Source organism: Octodon degus, unplaced genomic scaffold (genome assembly GCF_000260255.1).
Source record: "Octodon degus isolate 3935 unplaced genomic scaffold, OctDeg1.0 scaffold00226, whole genome shotgun sequence".
Classification (NCBI taxonomy): domain Eukaryota; kingdom Metazoa; phylum Chordata; class Mammalia; order Rodentia; family Octodontidae; genus Octodon; species Octodon degus.
In genome coordinates, this window is record NW_004524802.1 from 1829378 (window position 1) to 1850240 (window position 20863).

Sequence of the window (20863 nt, forward strand, 5' to 3'; positions counted from 1 at the left end):
GCCCTGTCACTTGTCATCCTTGAAAGCTGGCATTTTCCTAAAAAAGTCCGCTCTGGCGTTGCTTCCAGAGTGATTACTTTTCCAGGGACTTGCCACACCTTTATGTCGGCACTTTCCTTTCATTTTATTCAGATTGTAGGAAAGCAGGGTGGGACACACCCACCACCACTGGAGGCTAGAGATGGCCAGAGTAGGACTTCAGGCAGCAGAGCTGACCAGGACCCTGTGGGGTAGAGCGGGTACCCTGTATGTCAGCAGGCTGGGCTGCCCACAGGCAGCGATACTGTGTCCTGAATCATTACAGTATAGGCTTTGAAAGCACATGGCTGTGAGTGACAGTACACTCCTTGGCAGGTGGTTTGAACCTGCCAAGCTTCAGACTCCATAGCTACCAAGTATATAGAAAGTATAGACTTTAAATATGCCCTACCCAGGTTGTTGCGGGACCACGTGAGAGCACAGGTGACCACTGGTGAGGGTGCTGGCATCGGAGGACTCAGGCTGTGTTAGCTCTCGCAAGCCCTTGCTTGGTGTGGTGTGCAGTGGCTAGAAAGGTAGGGAAAGATGGGACATGATTTTAGCGCTCTTTGTTCATGACTGCTGTGCAAGGAAACGTCCAGCTGCTTGCCATGGGTAGCAAAGGGACACAGTCAGTGTCACAGCCCAGAGGGAGTTTACAGGGTTGTGGTGTGGACTTGGCCCTGCCATGGGTTAGGATATACTGTAGTGTGTGGACGTACCACCACGGCAGGACTGGTGGTATTGGGCAGAAATTGAAAGCCTAAAAGGACTTCCTGGCAGAGGTGGCATAGGAGCCACACCTGAAGACGGCGGAGAGCTTCTGTGGCTCTACCCTGAGCGTGCAGTGCAGGGTCTCTGCCCCTCCTTCTGACAGTCAAAGAGGCTAGTCCTGTTCTTGTTTCCTTATAGTTGTGGAAACTGAGGCCTGAAGCAGTAAATTTGTCCGGGTTACTCGAGGGCCCACACCATGCTCGCTGCCCATGTGGTTCAGACTAGGTCAACAGCTGGTCCTGCAAGGCTGGCAAGGAGCAACAGGTGGAGATGGCCTCCTGGGCAGGATGGGCCTGGCCCTGAGTGCAGCAAGAAAGCCCAGGAGCCATGCGAGTGCTTAGAGCTGTTGGTTTGTTCACACTGGGGATCTTGCGATGGGATCCAAGTGGGGAACAGTGAACCTTGTGTGCCTGTCACTCAGTATTGAAGCTTGGGGTCGAGTTGCAGTGGTTAAAGTCAAGTTCCTGGGCCAGGGATATAGCTCAGTGGTATAAGCGCCTGCCTAGAAAGCGCAAAGTCCTGAGTTTGATTCTCAGTACCAGAGGAAAAGGTCAAGTTCCTATACTCACAAGGGCAAATAAGTTTATTTTTCTGGACAGTTCCAGGGCCTCCAGAGAATTAGATTTCTGCTGTAGCTGTTTAAAGATATGTTAGCCTTTTTATTTCCCACCAATTGCATTTCTGTGAAACTCACCTTTGTATTCTAGGTTGCTGTGGTTAAAATGAAGAGCACTGAACGAATTTATGCAATGAAAATCCTTAACAAGTGGGAGATGCTTAAGAGAGCAGAGGTGAGTGTGGGCTGTCACATAAGTAGGTGGCAGCAGGGTTGAGAGGAAAATGGCAGCCACCTCCCCAGCCCAGGCTCCTCAGCTGGACAAGGGATCTCTGCAGGGGCCGTCAGCTTCCTGCTGGCGCCTGCCACCTCCATAGCAGCTGCTTGCAGTGTATCACAGGGCTCTGGCTCCTGAGAGGTGGACAGCAGCCTGGAGTTGGTAAGCCGCAGTTGAGGCCCAGGGCGAAGGCCTGCGCAGATGCAGTGTCCCGGCGTGAAGTGCAGTCTTGATGCACTTCTTAGTGCGCACCCAGCCCCGCCCTGCACCACACAGAACTCTGGCCTGAGTGCGGTCCAGCCGTACATACCATTGGCATCAACCAGGTCTCGGGATGTGGCAGCTTTTCCCTTCAGCCTCCCCTCTGCTCATGAGGCTCACATCTGACTCGCTTAGAGCTTGCTCTTCCTGTCTGTGTCAATATCCTCTTTCCTGCTGTGGCATCCTCGATGACATCTTATACCTATTTATTGCCTAAGAAGTGGGTGTGTGTTAGTTGAGTTGCAACCTCCTGGTAGCCCTGTGGCTGGCTCACTCCCGCATCCTGTGACCTCCCGAGGCACTGAGTCTTCTTCCCTCCTCTCCCATTTCCACATCACTTAGTCTGCCACCCCAGACTTGCCTCAGCCCCGTGGCCTTCCCTCCCTGTAGGGGAATCAGGCCAGCTGAGACTATTTCTCTCTGGGGAAAAGAACTGTCAGGGCTCCATGTACATGGAGGTGTAAGGTGTTTGGTGTGGAGTTGACAGATCTTAAGAGGCAGCATGGCTGCTACAGTCTAAATTCGGTTACACAGGTCCAACTAACTTCATTGGCTTCCTCAGAAAAGGCCTAGAGTGTCTGCCATTATTATGACCGTAGAGTTTATTTAATGGGTTATTTGTGTAATTGGTTGGTCAGTCTGCCTGTATCATATGTGTATCGATATAGGACACTAGGTATAAATAACTGGCTTTCAATTCTTATTTAATAAATTCTATTTATTTATTTTTTTATTTTTATTTTTTGGCGGAACTGGGGATTGAACTCAGGCCTTTGCGCTTGCCAGGCAAGCGCTTATTCTACTGAGCCATCTCCCTGGCCCCCTAGATTTATTTTAGCCATTAAATTTTATAGTATTGATATCTAAAAAGTTTTTTTTAAAAAACAGATTAGGGGCCAGGGAGATAGCTCAATGCAAAGTCCCAAGTTTGATTCCCAGTACCAAAAAGGAAAAAAAGATGAAAATAAGTTTAGGCAGGCGTGGTGGCTTAGTCCTGTAATCCCAGCACTTGGGAGGCTGAGGCAGGAGGATCGTTGCAAGTTCAAGACCAACCTGGACTAAAAAGTGAGCTCAAGGCCTGCCTGAGCTGCGTAGTGAGACCCTGTCTCAAAAAGACAAAAAAATGAATAAAATAAATAAAAGCAGGTTAAGAGATTTGACTTGAAGAGCCACTAAGCTGTGTGTATTCACTGTGTTTAGAGCAAGCTGGGTTATTGTACTTGTTTGGTCATTAAAACACTTGAAGCTGGTCATAGTGGCACACAGCTATAATTCCACCACTCAGGGGGATGGAAAATTCAAGCCTAGCTTGGGCTACATGGTGAGACACTGTTTCAGCACTCCCCACTACCACTCCCCCCGCCCCCCACACACACAGAAAAGAAAACTGCGGAGTAATGCGTGCATTTCCTGTCTGTAGGTGCCCATGGAAGGCCTCCTGCTTGAGACTGGGCTGCACTGTGACCTTGCTGGGCAGTGGCCAGGTGCACGCAGAGTGGCCCCTGGAGAACCGCATCACAGAGGCTCCCAGGCTGGCTGCGGCTGCAGCAGGGACTCCCTGCTGCATTCATTTTATTGTGGGCAGTGTGCTGACTGGTAGGCAGGAGGCCAGGCTCACTGGCGCTTAGGTATCTCAGCGAGTCTTGCCCTTGTCTGGGGCAGATGGCCATTGGCCAGAGAGGTCAGGATGCAGCTGAGCTGCTTGTGTCTGCACGTGGATGTCAGCTGCTGCCTGTTGCCCCTCGTCTAGTGATAACGAGTAGAATTGGGGTGCTTTTTTTTTTTTAATGTATCTGATGCAAGGTCTCACTATGCAGCTCAGACTCATAATGATCCTCTTGTTTTCAGCCTCCCCAGCCCTGGGATTGCAGGCATGTGCCACCGTGCTCAGTCTCGATGGCCAGCTCAGTGCACCCCGGGGCTGGGCCAGTGTGGCATGTGGTGCTGGGGATTGAAACATGTTTGTTTTAAAAGAGAGAAATGTCTTACAAGTTTTGAGAAGAAAAATTTATGGAAAACTCAAATGACAGCAAGTAGAGCAGGCTCCAGGGCTTAGCGTCACAGGTCTTCCTGTGCAGAGCTCTGCAAGCCTAGTGGCGTGCCCACCGTCTCCCCATTCCTATATCTGTCTTTAACCATGCAGGTAGCCTCTTACCCATCAGCCTCTGGGTCTTGGTGTGTGGAGTGGCACCCTTTTTTCTCTGAATCAGTCTCGCTTCAGATCACAGGCTTAGGACAAGGTAGCTGTGATATGGCACATGCCCTGAGACCCGAGAGAAAACCAAGCTGGGGAAGCTGTGGCTAACTTGACTCAGAATGGCTGACCGCACATGTGGACTGTAAACATGGCCCTTGGAGACAGGAGCGGCTGGTGCATTCTTCGTGGCCTTTGCTCATATCTGGTGCTCAGAGAGAAGAGGACCGAGATGCTCATCTTCTCCACTGCTGCAGGGGTCCCCGGGGCAGGGGCGTGTGTGGCTGCAGGAGCTGGGGAGCAGCTGCACTCATGCCACCGCACAGCTGACTGCCGTTCCTCTCCCATAGACCGCGTGTTTCCGCGAGGAGCGTGATGTGCTGGTGAACGGTGACTGCCAGTGGATCACGGCGCTGCACTACGCCTTCCAGGACGAGAACCACCTGGTAGGTCTGCCCAGGCCCCCTCAGCCTGCACTCCTTTGTGCTGCCTTTAAGACCTTCATGTCTGCCTGGCTGAAGCAGGGGCTTGCCGTGTCACAATGAGCAGTAGGGTTGATAGCCACAGACACAAAAGTCTGCATGGAAGTCTGTACATCTCCTCTAGTCACTAGGTTACCCACTTATTCCATTCTCTGGATGTATTGGATTTAAATAGCCTGGAGCTTTGAAATGTCTCCTGGCATGAGTCAGGTAGAGGATAGGAAGCAGCTGTGGGCATGGACCGGGTTCCAGCGCCAGGGTGCGTGGCTGCTTCTCCGGCCGCCTCCTGCCGCCTATTGAGGGTGCGATTGAGGGCCATCTCACTGTGTTTTTGGTGACTCTGATCATTTGCTTATTCTTTATTTCCTTGGTCGGTGAGCACCATGGTCCCATATGTGCATGGAGCTGAGCATGGACTCCAGGCAGCCAGCTTAGGAGTGCAGGGAGAGCAGGCTGTGGCCTTGAGCCCACTCAGAGCACTCCCCCTGGAAGATGGTTGTGGTTTCCTAACCTCAGTGTGCCCTTGGCACAGAGCGGTGGGTGCACACACCCCAGGAAGACTGGAGAAGCTGGTCTCAGTTTCACTTCTTCTGCCAGGTGCTGCTTCTGTGGCTGTGGCCAGGCAGGGTATGACTACCATTGTCGTCGCACTCTCCAAGCAGGGACCTGAGGCCCTGTTATTTTTCATTTTTGAGTTACTAGAGTTTGAACCCATGGTCTTTGCACTGAGTATAGTTTCTAGCTGCTTTTATTTTGAGACAGAGTCTTGCCAATTCTTGAAGTTTCCCAGGCTGGGCTTGAACTCTTGGTCTTCCTGCCTCAGCCTCCCAGAGTGCTAAGCTTATAGGTACGTATCACCACACTCAGCTCTGCTTTTCCTACAGTGGCCAGTTTAACCTCTTCATCCCAAAGCTCCTTAGTCGTGTATTCCACTTGTTCATGAAAAAGAGAATAATGCAGGCTTTCTTTTATTCACTTTAGAATACTCTGTACCTCCCTCTCCCTCTCCTTCTCCCCCTCCTCCCCCTTTTTTCTTGGTGCCAGAGATTGAACTCAAGACCTTATGCCTGCCAGACTTGTGCTGCTGAGCTTATGGTGCTTATGCTGCTGAGTTACATCCCTGGCCCATAATAATCTCGTTAAACATCAAGAGTTTACTGACACATGTCTATAATCCTAGCTCCTCTTGAGGCTGAGGTGGAGGGTCTCAAGTTCAAGACCAGCCTGCCCCACGCAGTAAGACCCCATCTCAAAACCAGCAAAACAGGCCAAGGAGATAGCTTAGCCCGCCTGTCAATTGCAAGGTCCTGAGTTTGATTCTTAATACAAAAAAAAAAAAAAAACAACCCAAAAAAACCCACTTACATTTGAACATACACATTTGGTGAAATGTGTGTTAAACTGTTTACATAGAACTCAGGCTATACACATTGGTTTTGGCAGAGGGGCAGCTGGTGTCTGTTGAGTACCTGCAGTATGTCAGGCCTGTGGTTAGCTTGGGCAGTCTTCCCATGAGCCCATGAGTTAGGCCCTTGTGCTTTTTATTGTTTATAAGTGGGGTATCTGGGGCACAGAGAGGCACAGCCGTGTATCTGTGGTCCTTGCACAGACAGTAGCCACTTTGCCAGGGCCCCTACCTAAGCCTACCTGGCTGGTAGCAGATGACCTGGGGTCATGTCCATGAAACCCACAACTTCTGGGTCAAGAAATATCTTGAGGACTCATTCACCCCTCTGACTTGTTTCCTTTTTTGATGGAACTGAATGGATTTCCAGAGAACACTGGCCGACATGGTCCTGTACAGAGGAAGATGTACTTTTGGTTTATTTCAGTTATTTTTCCAGAATCAGCATAGTGTGTTGCCAGGTAAAGTGTTAGTTAAACAGGCATTATTAGCCTGAGTGTTCTGAGCTGATGCATGCCAATTAGGAATCTCAGAAAAGGTGCCCTTTGCTTGAGTTTTTGGAGTGGCCTAGTGAAGAGAGTGATGAAAATTAAGGATGAAAGGAAGAAGGCAAAGGTGTGGCAGTTTCCAGTACGTGGCTGAGTGTCCCAGGAGGGGAGCAGGTGCTGCTCCCTGCAGACAGGTGTGTTCAGGGAGTTCCCCTGAGGCATTGTTTGGGGTGGACTGAGGCCCATGTGCAAGTGTAGATGGGTGTCTGTGACCCTCGTGGCATGGAACCTCGGATTCCTCTGACCACCACAAGCCTGGCAGTGCTGTGATCTCTGTAATGGCATCTAACTTGGAGTCTCACAAAAATTAAACCTACTTCACCACCAACTAAGATGGCTCAGTAGAATAAGCACTTGCTTGACAAGCACAAGGGCCTGAGTTCCATCCCCGGTTCTGCAAAAAAAAAAAAAAAAGTGTGTTGCCTCATTGACTTAACTCAGAATCTTATGGTACATGAGAGAGGAAGTCATTGCTATACTTCTTACTCCAAGAAAACCTTTTACTTGTTTGCTGTACATATACTTGAGTTTACATTTTTCATAAGTTACTTTTCCAATAGGTAATCAGATTAGTACTCCATAAGATGTTTTTTGTTTATTTTTGTTAATTTCTAAGTTGGCACAGGAACCATTGGGCTCAGTTTTATGTGGCCCTTGGTGTGTGCCTCCTGCTTTCTTTGGGCTGGAGACCTAGGCTGTTTGCTGTCCTGTCCCTCCTCCTGTGTGTCCCCACAGCTGCTGTCCTCCCCTTCTCCAGAACCCCTTCATTGTCTGCCTGCTGTCCTCACTTCCTGTCACACCTGCACACAGCAACCTGCCCTGTCTGGACTATGTTACAACCTTTCCAATCCCTGTCAGGCCAGTGGAGGGGAGCCTGCATCCATCCATCCCCACACACCAGGCTGCAACTGCAACTGCCTGGTGTTCTCTTTACCTGCCTGGAACAGAGCCACCTCTCAGGCCTTTGCTGAACATGATCCCTCCCACCCCCCCACGCCCCACCCAGGTCAGCGTTCAGGAGCCCTGACCACACTGTCAACCAGGGCCTCCTGGCCCTTTTTACTGCTGCTTGCTATGGTCCACCTCCCTGCACTGATGTGAGCTCTGCCTATAAGGACCGTGCCTTTTGCCACCCGTCCAGGCCCTGGTTCCCAGGGGTGTCCACTGACTCACTGCTAAGAGTGAGCAAGTCAGCAAGATGTCCAGGAGAGGCTGTGTGGGAGGAGTAGGGTAAGATGTAGGAGACAGGGGAGCAGGCTCCTGAGACCCTACCCTGGGTTCCCACTGCCCTTCACAGTGCGGAGGACAGGGGTGGAGAAGGCAGTAGCAGGTGTCTTGAAGGCAGGGCGAGCGACTGCTGGTTGCTGTCTCCTCAAAATGGGCCCACAATGTAGGCCCTGCCTTGGGCCCAGACAGCAGCACGGTGGGAGGTCTGTCTCATGTAGGACCCGAGCATTGTTATGAAGAAACTCAGTCCAGCTGTGTCATTGACTAGCTGGGTGACCATTGACTAGCTGGGTGATGTGGGCTGATCCCCAAGGCACTTGTAAAAGGGAGTCTTGACTGTCCCTCGGGGAGGGCTGGTGTGAGGAATGGCAGGAGCTGTCGGTCCAGACAGGCAGCCTGGAGGTGCAGAGCCTGGCGGTCACACAGCACACAGTGGCCGTGGTTGCTTGTAGGCCATCTGTCCATCCATCCATCCATCCGTCCATCTATCCATCCATCCCTCTGTCCATCTGTCCATCCGTCCATCCCTCCATCCATTCCTCCGTCCATCCGTCAGTCTATCTGTCCATCCATCCCTCCATCCATCCCCTCCATCCGTCCATCCCTCCATCCATTCATCCATCTGTCCGTCCATACATCCATCTGTCCATACATCCGTCCATCTGTCCATACATCCGTCTATCCATCCGTCCATCTATCCATCCATCCCTCTGTCCATCTGTCCATCCATCCATCTGTCCATCCCTCCATCCATTCCTCCGTCCATCCATCAGTCTATCTGTCCATCCATCCCTCCATCCATCCCCTCCATCCGTCCATCCCTCCATCCATTCATCCATCCATCCGTCCATACATCCATTCATCCATCCATCCCTCCATCCGTCCGTCTGTCCATCCCTCCATTCATCCATCCATCCATCCATCCATCCATCCATCCATCCATCCATCCATCCCTCCATCCCTCCATCCCTCCATCTGTCCATCCATCCATCCATCCATCCATCCATCCATCCATCCATCCAGAGACAGGGTTTTGCTGTATAGCTCAGGCTGGCTTTGAACTCACTGTAGCCCAGAATGGCCTTGAACTCTACAGTGTTCTTCCTGCCTCCAGAGTTCTAAAATCACAGGCCTATGCTACCACACCCAGCTCACTCCCCAGCTCAATAAACCAAGGAGTAGTATTTTCTTCCTGTGTTGAAGAATTAAAGGTCTGGACCAGAGCATTTATGTCTTAAAAGGAAATCAGTCCTGGGCAGGTGTGTCTTCGTTGTCCCCAAGTGTGCCTGAGGTGGAGTGGTTTCCAGCAGTGCAAGATCAGCTGCCATATTGCCACAAACTGTGGTGCTTTGCCCAACCTGGGCCTCTGACCAGCACGATGCACTGGGGCCTCCTCAGCATCTGGCCTCAGTAGCCTAAGCTGCCCTCAGACCGGAGGTCCGCACAGTCACAGCTCCAGGTTTCCAGTACCTGGTGCACGGCCAGCCTGGTAGCCACCTGCCGGTGAGAAGGTAGCTCTTGTGTTGCTCTGGTCTTTGTGGGCACTGTGGCTTTTATAGGCAGTCTGCACCGTGAGGCGTAAGTGTGCCTCTCAGCTCTCCGATGAGGCCATCTTTCCCACACGGGCTGCTGGTGCCCTGTGTGGTTGTAAATACCCACCTGCCTTCCCTGGCCCACTACTGCCTGCGCTATAGGCCTGGCTGACCAAATCCGTGGGACTTGGTGGACAGTACATCTTACTCTTTTGGTCTCCAGCTCTTGGAGGGCTTTCTCCAGCTTCAATCCTTCAGTTGTTTGTTTAATGATTAAGTAGTATCTTTAATTTATTCTCTGCCATTTGCATAATGTAAGTTGTGGCAGTGTTGTACACTGGGGTAGCCGTGTCCAGCCTTGGAGAATCAAAGGGCTCCTGAGGGAAGGTTGGCCTTCACTTGTTGAGTTCAGTGGTAACTGAGTGTTGTACTGTCTCTTCCTTGTCCTGGTCTACAGTACCTGGTTATGGATTACTACGTGGGTGGCGATTTGCTGACCCTGCTCAGTAAATTTGAAGACAAACTTCCAGAAGACATGGCGAGGTTCTACGTTGGCGAGATGGTGCTGGCTATTGACTCCATCCACCAGCTTCATTACGTGCACAGGTGACCGCCCTTGTGTGTTTTGTGACCAGCACATTGAGTATTCTTTTGGACGTTCCCTCTGTCCCAGTCCCCAGGGAGGCCCGCTGCAGGGAGTCCCCCCACGAACTAGCAAGCACAGAGTGGTCTCCCCACAGCACACCTGGCATCCACAAGGTTTTAGTCTTGCCACGAATGTGATGGCCTAGCCCATCAGCATGTGTCTGGCTGTGCTCTTCCTGCAGTCCTCGTTGGCCAGGCTGGGCCTGTGGTGGGTCACTCCACAAAGCCCTCACGGGGTGGGCTGAAGAAAGGGGCTGCTGTCACAGCAGTGAGCATGTCATGCTGCTGGTGTGATGAGGTCTCGCACAGTGCTTTACTTCGCTTCTCTGCGTCTAGTAGTCACAGTTCTCTCAGTCACTGCAAGGCCATTTTTTTGTTTTGGGGTGCGGTTTGTCTTCTTGAGATAGGGTCTTACTATGCAGTTCAGGCTGGCTGTGAGCTCACTTGGTAGCCCAGGCTGGTCTTGAATAGGCTGGTCTTTGTCTTGTGCCTCAGCCCTCTGAGTGCTAGGGTTACAGGTGTGCGCCATATGCCCAGCCTTGCACTTTTTCATTTCTTGACAGAGTTTGCCTAATTCACAATAGAGAAGTGAGGTCTTAATCACAGGTCTCCAAAGAAGTTAATTTAACCACCTTTTTAATGACCTATCCTGACCTGTTTGCCTCTATTTTCTTTTTGTTTTTTTGGCGGAACCAGGGATTGAACTCAGGCCCTTGCACTTGCCAGGGAAGCACTTATTCCACTGAGCCATCTCCCCAGCCCTGCTGTTTGCCTCTAGTTAGAAAGCTTTCCTCTCAGTTTTTGATCAGGTGCACAGTAGTTTCTCTCTCTTGACCTCTAGGCACAGTTGATGTGAAAATAAAATACGGGTTATGCTTTCTGGGAATTTCGGGGGGGTTTTGTTTTTGTTTTTTTGAGAGAGAGTCTCACTACATAGTTCAGGGTGGTCTTAAACTCACTCTGCAGCCCAGAATGGCCTTGACTGCAGTAATCCTCCTGCCTAAGCTTGAGTGCTGGAATTGTAGGCCTGTGCCGTCCACCTAGCTTTGACACGGAAATTTGTAATTCAAAAACTTTTTTTTCCTTTGTATCTTAGGGAAGGTTCTACAGGGTGTTCAGGGTCTCACTACTAGATTGGACTCAGTGATCCGCCTTTTTACAGCCTCCTTGCCGGCTCAGCTTGCCCAGGGGGCAGGGCTGGCACGGCAGGCCTGGGAATCGAACCCCTGGCCCCTGTGCCTGCTTTGCAGGCGCTTTAATCCACTGAGCTATTTGGCCAGCCCTCAAATGATACCCGCTAAGTCAAGACCATCAGTTTGATGTTTGGATCGCCATAGTGTTTTTTTTTTTTTTTTTTTTTTTTAATATTTTTTTGCCTTTTTTAAGTTTGCAGTTTATTTATAGTGGTATCTTAGTTTGTGAACTGTATGTTATGATTTTGGAGCAGATGGCTGTGTCTGTGTGGGGAGATGGCTGGGGTCGTGTTTGCTACATGAAGCAGAGTATATAGATACTGCCAAATGACTTTGCTTGTGAACCGAGTTCCTTGCAAGCAGTAGCCTTCATGAACTGTATAGTATTATTGTATAGTTTTTGCAGTCAAAATTATGCATCTTTTATTTATAGTTAATATTTTTTGGATTTTATTTAGGAAACACTTCCTAAACTCAAAATCTAATAGATGATATCTGCATTTCTACTGAGTCTAGTTAGCATTTTCCCTTTTAAAATAATCAAGTGTAGGGAGCAAATCTTTATTATGTTACAAAAAAATAAATTTTCATGACCAAATAGAAAGAATAATAATAATTATTATAGTATGTATTGTTGTCTTCAAAGTAGTTACTCAGTACAAGACATAATCCAAAAAGAGTCTTAACAAAAAGTAAACAAATAGGTAATCACTTTCTTGCCAATGAACTGAGATGAACCATGACCCAGCTCAGAGTGGAGTCTTCACAGGAAGCACAGTGGCCAGTGCAGGCGGGTGTATGCGAAGCTGGTGCTATGTGGGCGGGACTGCCTGCCAAGTTTCCTGGGCACACGAGTAGTGCCACTGACTGGCCCAGTCGTGGCTGGGGCCTTTTCCTGAGGTCTCTGGAGGGCAGGGCTTGCCACCTACCAGATGCTTTGGCAGCCTGGCCTATGGGTGCTCCTGAGCTAGGAGGCAGTAGGAGCTAGGGCTCAGGACAGGACACCAGTGTGTAGCTCTGCCCCAGGCACAGGACAAGTGGAGGCTGGAGGGGCAGAGTCGTGTAGGATGGCAGAGAGAACTGTGGCTGCTGAGAGGGTTGAGAACGGACTAAGAGTAAGCAGAATTGGTGATGGGATATTTAGAGAACAGAAAGCGTCTTGGAAAACAAACTCTGGGAACGTACAAAGTTCTGTAGAGGGTGACGAGAAGAAGCTCAGGCAGTCAGAGTGTCCCTGGGACCTGCCCAGTGGTGGCTTCTGCTTTGGAGTCAGCCCCAAGAAGCCACTCTAGGGTTGCATTTGGCAAGCCGATGGAACAGCCTTCCTTCCAACACATCAGAGCAAGAGCAGGACTGGCAGTGCCCTACAGGTATGGAGGGGCGACTGTATAAAGTATATTTATGTAAAAACATTATAATATCTCCTGCTTTTGTAATAGCACACTTCTTAGGTTGGGTAGGAGGCTTTTTCCTCCTGATGGACAGATGTTTCCTCCTGATGGACAGATTGCACACTTCCAACTGTCGTGTGTGTGTGTGTGTGTGTGTGTGTGTGTGTGTGAGAGAGAGAGAGAGAGAGAGAGAGAGAGAGAGAGAGAGAGAGAGATAGAGACAGAGACAGAGACAGAGAGAGACAGAGAATGAGAATATATCAAGTTCTTCTGGGCCTCACACCAAGAGGCAGACGTTGCCATCAGCCCTACAGTGCTGATGAAGTAGGTCATCCAGGTAGGATTTTATTTGATTTATTTCCTGCTTTGTCACTAGTTCTTTCCCTGTGGTCAGATATTTCAAGCCCAAGCCAGTGTCTTCCTCTTCCTCTGAATCTGCTGCCCAGTTCCAATGTCCACCATCAAGCTCCACAAGGCCACTGCTGGGTGGGTTCCTGAGTGCTGTCCTCACTTCAGGCTGGTCACACCAATTGTCACCGTTGCCTGCTGCTGTTAGGAAGTACCCCTGCTCATGTTTGACTCTGCACTGTCCAAGTGGATACAGGAAACTTTTTTTCCTCCTGGTGTATTATAATTAGTCACCGTCTTAACTGCCTTTGTGCCCAGTTGAGCTGCCTTGGCTGGCAGAAGCCCTGTTTGTGACTTGCCCTCCCTGGGTTTGGCATGAGGGTGACCCCAGCTTCTGGCACATCATGTACCTCTGTGTCCCGGCTTGGTCATTTCTTTATGCTGCCCTGATCTGTTAGGGAATGGTTTAAATGACCAAGACCCAGGTACATGGTGTACTCCTTGCAGCAGGGGTGTCGGCCGCTTAGCTCCTGGAGGGCAGGGGTGTGAGTGCAGGTATGTGCGCATAAATTGATGCATGTCTACCGGTGTCTGTGTGTACCTTGTCACAGTGTGGCACTGTGAGTGCACTTCCTGGCACTTTTGAGTCTCTTCCTGCTGAAGCCTTTGGCTCCTTGCAGTATGCGCTCAGCGACTCGTCTGCTCAGACCTGTGGTTTATCAGAGCAGCTGCAGATTGCCTTGCACTGGTGCTACCCCAACAGACCCCTCACCCCGGGCCCACTCCCCATCTGCACCTCCGTGAAGTTTATGCTTGCAGGTCCTGTGGGCCTGCGATGTGTTCATGTTTCCTGCCTCTCATCCCTGAGTGGTAATTCTGAAGTCCTGTTGTGCTTGCTGGTATCAGCAGCTTCCACTTGAGGCTCTGTGGCCCAACTTTGGGGACGTCACTGCACTCTTTGAATGTGTAGGACACTCGTGTGTACCCCAGACACCACGCTGCAGGAAGTGCAGCTCGAGCAGGGTTGGACCTTCCGAGTCCCCCGTCGCACTCCCCCTGCCAGCTGGTGTTCTCTGCTCTCACGTTCACGTGTTTTGATTTCTCCCCCCCTATAAGCTAGGACTTACAAGTCCTAAGTCATTAGGTCTATGCTTTTTACATTTCCTTTAACTATGTATGGTAAAAGTCCCTCCACATAGATCATAGAGCTCTTCATTCTTTTTGACATTTATGTAGTGCTCTGTTCTGTGAAAATGCCATGATTTATGCACTCAGCCTCTGGGAGTGGTCATGAGGCGGATTCCAGTGTTCTGCAGTTAGGAATAGGCAGTAGTGAGTACCCATGTGCTTGAATGCGGTTGCATTGTCGGTGTCTTCAGCTGCTCCTAGAAGTGGCACTGCTGATCAGAAGAACTCAAACAGGTATGCAGCTTTATTACAGGCAGTCACTTCCCCGTGCCCGGCCCCAGCACCGCATTTGTCCTTACAGCCTTGCCAACACAGTGTTTTGGAGCTTTGAAAGTTCTGCCCTCTGAGGACGATAGGGCCACCACGTGGTGTGGTCTGCTTTCCTGCGAGGTTGGTTGCCTGCCTCTCTCTGTGCCTTCCATGTGTGCTCACTTCTCTGCACAATTTCTGCTTCCTTCAGCTGTTGAAGTTTTTATCTTTTATCTGTAATATGTGTTGCACACATTCTTCCTGGTTCATTTGTTTTTTTGACTTTGCTTTGCTATTTGATGTTATCTTGTTTACTGGTCTTTTATTTGTTTTTACTTGATGTTCTTGGCTGTTTCTGCTGGCCCCAGCCAGGATTGCCATGTCTTCTCAGGCTCCTCTTGACTGTCACAGTTTCTCACACTTTGGTTTTGTCTGTGCTGGGGTTTGAACCCAGGGCTTTTGCACTGAGCTACATATCTAGACCTTTTTATTGTTTGTTTGTTTGTTTGTTTGTTGATTGAGACAGGGTTTCACTAATAGTTGAGACTGACCTCGAACTCTCTGTGTGTCCTAGGCGGGGCTCGAACACACAGAGATCTTCCTGCCTCAGCATCGCAAGTGCTAGGTTGACAAGTGTGTGCTTCCATGCCCTAGTAGAGAAAACTTTTTTTTTTTTTTAGTACTCAGAAAGGAAGAGAACTCATGTTTCCTTTCGGCACTTTACTGTTTTTTCGTAGTTTCATTTCCTTCATAGTAGTTCTCTCATCCATTCATGGTTTCTCAAAGTGCTAAGGACGCATAGTGAGCTCGAGGTCAGCCTGAACTATTGGTGAAACCCTGTCTCAGTATGCACCGACCCCAGGGCCTTGCATGTGCTGGAATTGTTCTTGCATCTCGCACAAAAAAAGGCTCTCGTCTGTCCTTACCCAGATGGCCCATGATGGCCATGTGTACAAGGCTCTCTCCCATGATTTGCTGTGATTCAAAGCATCACTTTGTTATAGTCTGTCCCTTTTTGTCATTGTGAGCCCCAGAAGTTGTGTCGGTCTCCTCATATCCTCTTTGAGGACTCCCACTGCAGCCGTCTTGAACCAGCCACATAGGCCACCCCGTTAGGGCACCTTCTCCCCCATTAGGGCGCCTTCTTCCACTGTTCCTGGCACATTTGTGTTTTCTGTTTCAGCTTCTGTGGCTCCAAAAGTCAGTCATTGTTTTTGCTTTTGTAGGTTGTTTTGTTTTGTTCTTTCTGAGACAGGATCCCATTGCATAGTTCAGGCTGCCACCTCGTTCAGTCTGGCTTTGAACTCAGTGTAGGCTAGCGTGCTCTTGAACTCGAGGGGATCTTCATGCCTCAGCATTCTGAGTGCTGGGATCACAGGTGTGTGCTGCCACACCTGGCTTGGTTTTGTTTTTTATTTTTTTGAGACATGGTTTTGCTATGCAGCTCAGACTGGCCTTGAACTCACTTTCTAGCCCAGGGTGGCTTTGAACTTGCTGCAATCTTCCTGCCTCAGCCTCCCAAGTGCTGGGACTACAGAGGTGCACTACCATGCCCGAACTTTATTTTTGTTTTTGTAATTGCCTTCTCTGCTTTTGAAAAGTCTTCTAGGGTGAGAGGCGAGGTGTTCTGCTGTGTTTGGGTTGCTCCACACCCAGACTCTGGATGTGTGGCTTTCCTCAAGCTGCCCTGGGTCCGGCTGCCTGCACCCGGACTCCATCATCTCCCTTCTGTCTTCGCACTTCCTCTGCCCCATCTTCAGTGCTTTTCACTAGATTGTAATCGGAATTTATTCTCATTGGGAGACCTCATACATTGGTATTCGTTTCAGATGTTATTTCTTACGTTGTTTCTTCCCCGAATTCTGTCCAATTCTTTATATCGGATTTTGGTTTTCAGTTATTCATCATGGGATTTGTCTTTTCCTGGATGCCCATTTGGTGATACTTGTTTCAGTTAGGGTGCTCTGTGGTTTTCTTGCTTGCTAAGGACTGTCTCCTTTCTTTGTGTCTCTGTGTGCGTGCCTTGTGGACATGGGGCGGTCCACTCTTGGGGCAGCAGGCATAACCTTCTTCTCCTGTAGGCAGTGGTTCTGTCATTTCTTACTTGTCTGTACAGGTAGTGCTGCTGAGAGAGCCTTGAGTGTGTCTTGAGGTACTTTTAGAGCTGGGCCCTTCCAGCTCTGCAGGCCCGTTAGCTTGTTCTGCTAGGAAGGAGGATGAGGGCAAGCATTTGGGAGCATGCAAAAAAACAGCAGAGAGGGGCCGGGGAGATGGCTCAGTGGAATAAGCGCTTCCCTGGCAAACACAAGGGCCTGAGTTCAATCCCTGGTTCCACAAACAAACAAAAAAAGAGCAGAGAAAGCAGCCTTCTGCACAGCGTGTATTCAGTACTTTGAGTAAGGCACTCTGCCGCATTCCTCCCTATAAAATACACTTGGTAGGCCAGGGATGTGGCTCACTGGCACAGCACTTGCCTGGCAAGTGCAAGGTCCTGAGTTTGATTCCTAGTACCAAAACACAACACAACACAACACAACACACCTGGGTGTCTGGTGTTCGTTAGACTGTAGCAGTTAGCTAGGATCTTGCCTTACTTCTCCAAGGTGTCACCACCTCCTTCCTTTGCAGACTCCGTGTCTGCGTCTGTGTAGTGCTGCACACACTGCATTATGTAACCCTGAGTGACCTGCATGGTCGCACCTTGGGCACCCTTTGTCTAACGCTGGGCAGTGTGCAGACCTCTCAGATGCTGGCAGTGCCACCTCAGGCCTAGGGAGATTAACTGGGTGGGGGCTGGACAGGAGGAGCAGAGCTGTCCTCTGGGCCAGTGGAGCTGCAGGGAGTGGCGGTGGTGGCAGCTGCCCTTCCTGGCGGGCTGCCCTGGGCGCTGGCTCAGTGGTCACTGCTCTCCTGGCAGTGAGGGTACCTGTTCCTCAGTTGACCCCGCTCACTGCCAGTGAAGAGCTGTGACCAGCATGCTACACAGACATGGTTAACTTGCGTGTTTATTTTATGCACAGAGACATCAAACCCGACAATGTCCTTTTGGACGTGAACGGTCACATCCGCCTGGCTGACTTTGGCTCATGTTTGAAGATGAATGATGATGGCACTGTAGGTATTTCTTTTGGAGATTTTCCACTTGGTTTAGACTGGCTTGAAGTTATAAGGAGCTTGACTGTTCAATTTGAGATACAGTTAAAAAAATCAGGGCTGGGGAGATGGCTCAGTGGAATAAGCGCTTGCCTGTCAAGTGCAGGGGCCTGAGTTCAATCGCTAGTTCTGCCAAGAAAAAAAGAAAGAAAGAAAGAAAAAGAAATCAGTTTAGGGCTGGCCAAATAGCTCAGCAGATTAAAGTGCCTGCTTAGGCAGATGCAGGGGCCAGGGGTTCCATCCCTGGGCCTGCCGTGCTGACCCCGCCCCCAAGCACGCTGAGATGGATGGAGACTGGGCGTGGCACCGCGCTCCTGTAATCTCAGCATTTAGGAGGCTGAAAACAGGAGAATCACTATGAGTCTGATCTCTGTAGTGAGACCCTGTAGGCCCTGTACTAACTACAAAAAAAGAAAAAAAAGAAATCAACTTTACCGTCTGGGTGTAGTGGCACATGCCCATAATGCCAGCACTCAGGAGGCTGAGTTTGGAGAGAGTCTGTGAGTTCAAGGCCAACCTGGAATACATAGTGAAACTGTCTCAAAAGAAAGAAAGAAAAGAAAAGAAAGCAGCTTTATTAATGTAAATTAAGAGAATGAGGGTCAGGAATATAGCTCAGTGGCATAAGCACCTGCTTGGCAAGTTCCAGGTCCTGAGTTTAATCCCTTGTACTGCATACCATACCTGAAACTGGACGTGGTGGAGCAAGCCAATAATCCCAGCACTGGGGAGGCTGAGACAGGAGGGTCACTGTGAATCCAAGCTGCAGCAAGACCCTGTATCATTTAGAGAGAGAGGAGTGCTGCGCTGCTGCTGTGTTCAGCTCTGACCTCCCGGGGCCAGAGTGCTGCTCTCACTTGCCCCTCTCACCTGCATGGCCCCCACTCACATCTCCCTGCCCCTTGTTCAGATGAACAGCAGTCACCGCCCTGGCTCCAGGTACCCTCCCCAGAGGAGATCCCAGGGGAGATGCTGGCCTGTGGCCACTGCCTCAGCCTGCGCAGTCCACTCTTGGTTTCCTGTGATGAGTGCCCCTCCCTGTGTGCAGTTGGGGAGATGTGTCCCTGCATTCAGGCACAAGAATCAGGGAACTCTTCTCTTGCTTTGGGGGGGATGTGCTTACTTCCTAGTCCCCTGTCCAGACAATGCCAGAGTATACCAACTCCCCATGTTTTGCCTGGGAGAGCCAGAGTGGGCTGCAGGTGGCAGCCTTGTCGGACACCCATACCCCTTCTGCAGGGTCTGTGAGAGGGCCAAGGGCTGGGCTGGACACACACAGTCCCAGGCCACACTTGAAGCCAGGTGGGACAGAGGGAAGGACTCTGCCTAATGGGATTCAGGTTGAAGACTGGCACCAGGGGCCTGTGTGATCTTGGCCTTCCAAGAGAGTGTTACTTTGCCCTGATTTGAGTTAGGCTTTTTTTTCCCCCCTTTAAAAGAAACTTATTTATTTATTTATTTATTTATTTATTTATTTATTTATTTGGTGCAGGGTGTCATGACACAGTTCAGACTCATAGTGATCCTCCTGTCTCAGCCTCTCAGTGTTGGGATTATAGGCATGTGCCACCACTCCTTTTCGGTGGCCGGCACAGATGGGGTCCCAGGGATAGAATCTGGGTCCTTGCACTTTCCAGGCAGACACTTAAACCGCTGAGCTATTGCCCCTGCCTTGAAGTAGGCTTTGAACTACTCCTGATCATGGTGATAGATGCACAACTTTGTGAGTGTACTGAACTGAGCAACTTTTAAAGGGTGTATTTGTATATAAATTATGTCCTAATGAAAAAAAAAATCAGACAATTAAAAAAAATACAAATCTTGGTCCTTCACCACTTACTCCACAATCATTTCCTTTCCTGTTGCTGCCGAGCTTCAGAGAAAGTGTGTAGAGGGCTGCAGTTCAAGGCCCTGGAGTCTCCCTTCAGCACCTCCTCCTCCCCAGGTCCAGTCCTCCGTGGCCGTGGGCACGCCTGACTACATCTCACCTGAAATCCTGCAGGCCATGGAGGATGGCATGGGCAAATACGGGCCCGAGTGCGACTGGTGGTCCCTGGGTGTCTGCATGTATGAGATGCTCTATGGGGAGACGCCCTTCTATGCCGAGTCGCTTGTGGAGACCTACGGCAAGATCATGAACCATGAAGTAAGGCATCGTACCTCCCTGGGCATCCGGCATGTTTTAAGGCCAGCCGGCAGGCAGGCAGGCAGGGAGGGAGGGAGATGGGCTGCAGCTGGTTGCTGACTAGGAGGCCTGGACATAAGGTGCATTTTCATCAGATAGTCATGCGTGTGTTCTCTAGAGGAGCTCTCTGGACCCGGGCTTTCCCTGAGACTACAGAGCAGGCTCTGAAGATTGTGCTGGTGCACTCTCCCCACAGCACACCCTTGTGTTCCGTGCCACTGTGGAAAGCAGAGATCCATCATGTGGTATGGTGGCAGGCAGCTGTGAATAAGGCCGGGGAGCCTTCGCGGCTTCTTGCAGCTCTGGTCTGCGTCTAGTACCGTGCGGTATAGAGGGCTGCGGTAGGTCTGTTTCTCAGACTGCTCTTGCCACGTCTGCTTCTGCACTGCTTTTCACCCCTCACAGGAGCGATTTCAGTTTCCTTCCCACGTCACGGATGTCTCTGAAGAAGCCAAAGACCTCATCCAGAGGTTGATCTGCAGCAGAGAGCGCAGGCTGGGACAGAATGGAATAGAAGACTTCAAAAAACATGCATTTTTTGAAGGTCTGAATTGGGAAAATATACGAAACCTCGAAGCACCTTACATTCCAGATGTGAGCAGCCCCTCTGATACCTCCAACTTTGACGTGGATGATGATGTGCTAAGAAACACTGTAAGTGTCCCGCCTTCAAGGTCTCACCGTGCCTGCCTGGGTCTGGGTGTCAGCAGGGGTAGGCTACAGGCATGACCAGCACCTGAGCAGCTTGGAAGTCAGTGATGGCTTGTGAGTGTCATGAAGGTCTGCAGTGACTCCTCCCTTCAGCTCGGTCCTTATTTCCCAATTTAAGAGCTAGGTGACCTCTGGAACGCATCAGAAAGATTTTTTTTTTCTTTTCATTATAGTTCATTCATTTTCAAAGCGGTATCACGTGTGTGTTTACATGAACGCTTCACTGAAGCCCTGTCGACACTGTGTCCACATAAAAGATGAGGCAGGCTTGTAATCCCAGCGCTCTGCCCAAGCTTGTAATCCCAGCGCTCTGCCCAAGCTTGTAATCCCAGCATTCTGCCCTGGCAGCTGAACAAGGCCCTGTCTCAGGAACAGAGAACAGTGCTGGAGATACAGCTCCGTGGCACAGTGCTTACCTAGTGCATTTGAGGCCCAGGGTTTAGTCTGGACTGCCAAGAAAAAACTCGTTTTGGCCTCATCAAACCCTTACTTGTGGCTTGGCTTGAGGATGAAGAAATGGAGGTTT

General features: G+C 50.2%; 1 protein-coding gene across 4 annotated transcripts in view; it reads left to right on the forward strand.

Moving 5' to 3' along the window:
• Positions 1-1503: 1503 nt before the first annotated feature.
• Positions 1504-20863, forward strand: part of Cdc42bpb (CDC42 binding protein kinase beta) — a 52477-nt gene continuing 33117 nt past the window's right edge. For 3 of the 4 annotated variants that reach the window (XM_023705610.1, XM_023705612.1, XM_023705611.1), the window contains exons 1-6: positions 1504-1583; positions 4431-4526; positions 9732-9880; positions 17309-17402; positions 19387-19587; positions 20032-20280. In XM_023705610.1, the coding sequence (XP_023561378.1) occupies positions 1515-1583; positions 4431-4526; positions 9732-9880; positions 17309-17402; positions 19387-19587; positions 20032-20280 (858 nt within the window). In that variant the 5' untranslated portion in view covers positions 1504-1514. The remainder of the gene's footprint in view (positions 1584-4430; positions 4527-9731; positions 9881-17308; positions 17403-19386; positions 19588-20031; positions 20281-20863) is intronic. The other variant, XM_023705613.1, reaches the window with a different exon arrangement.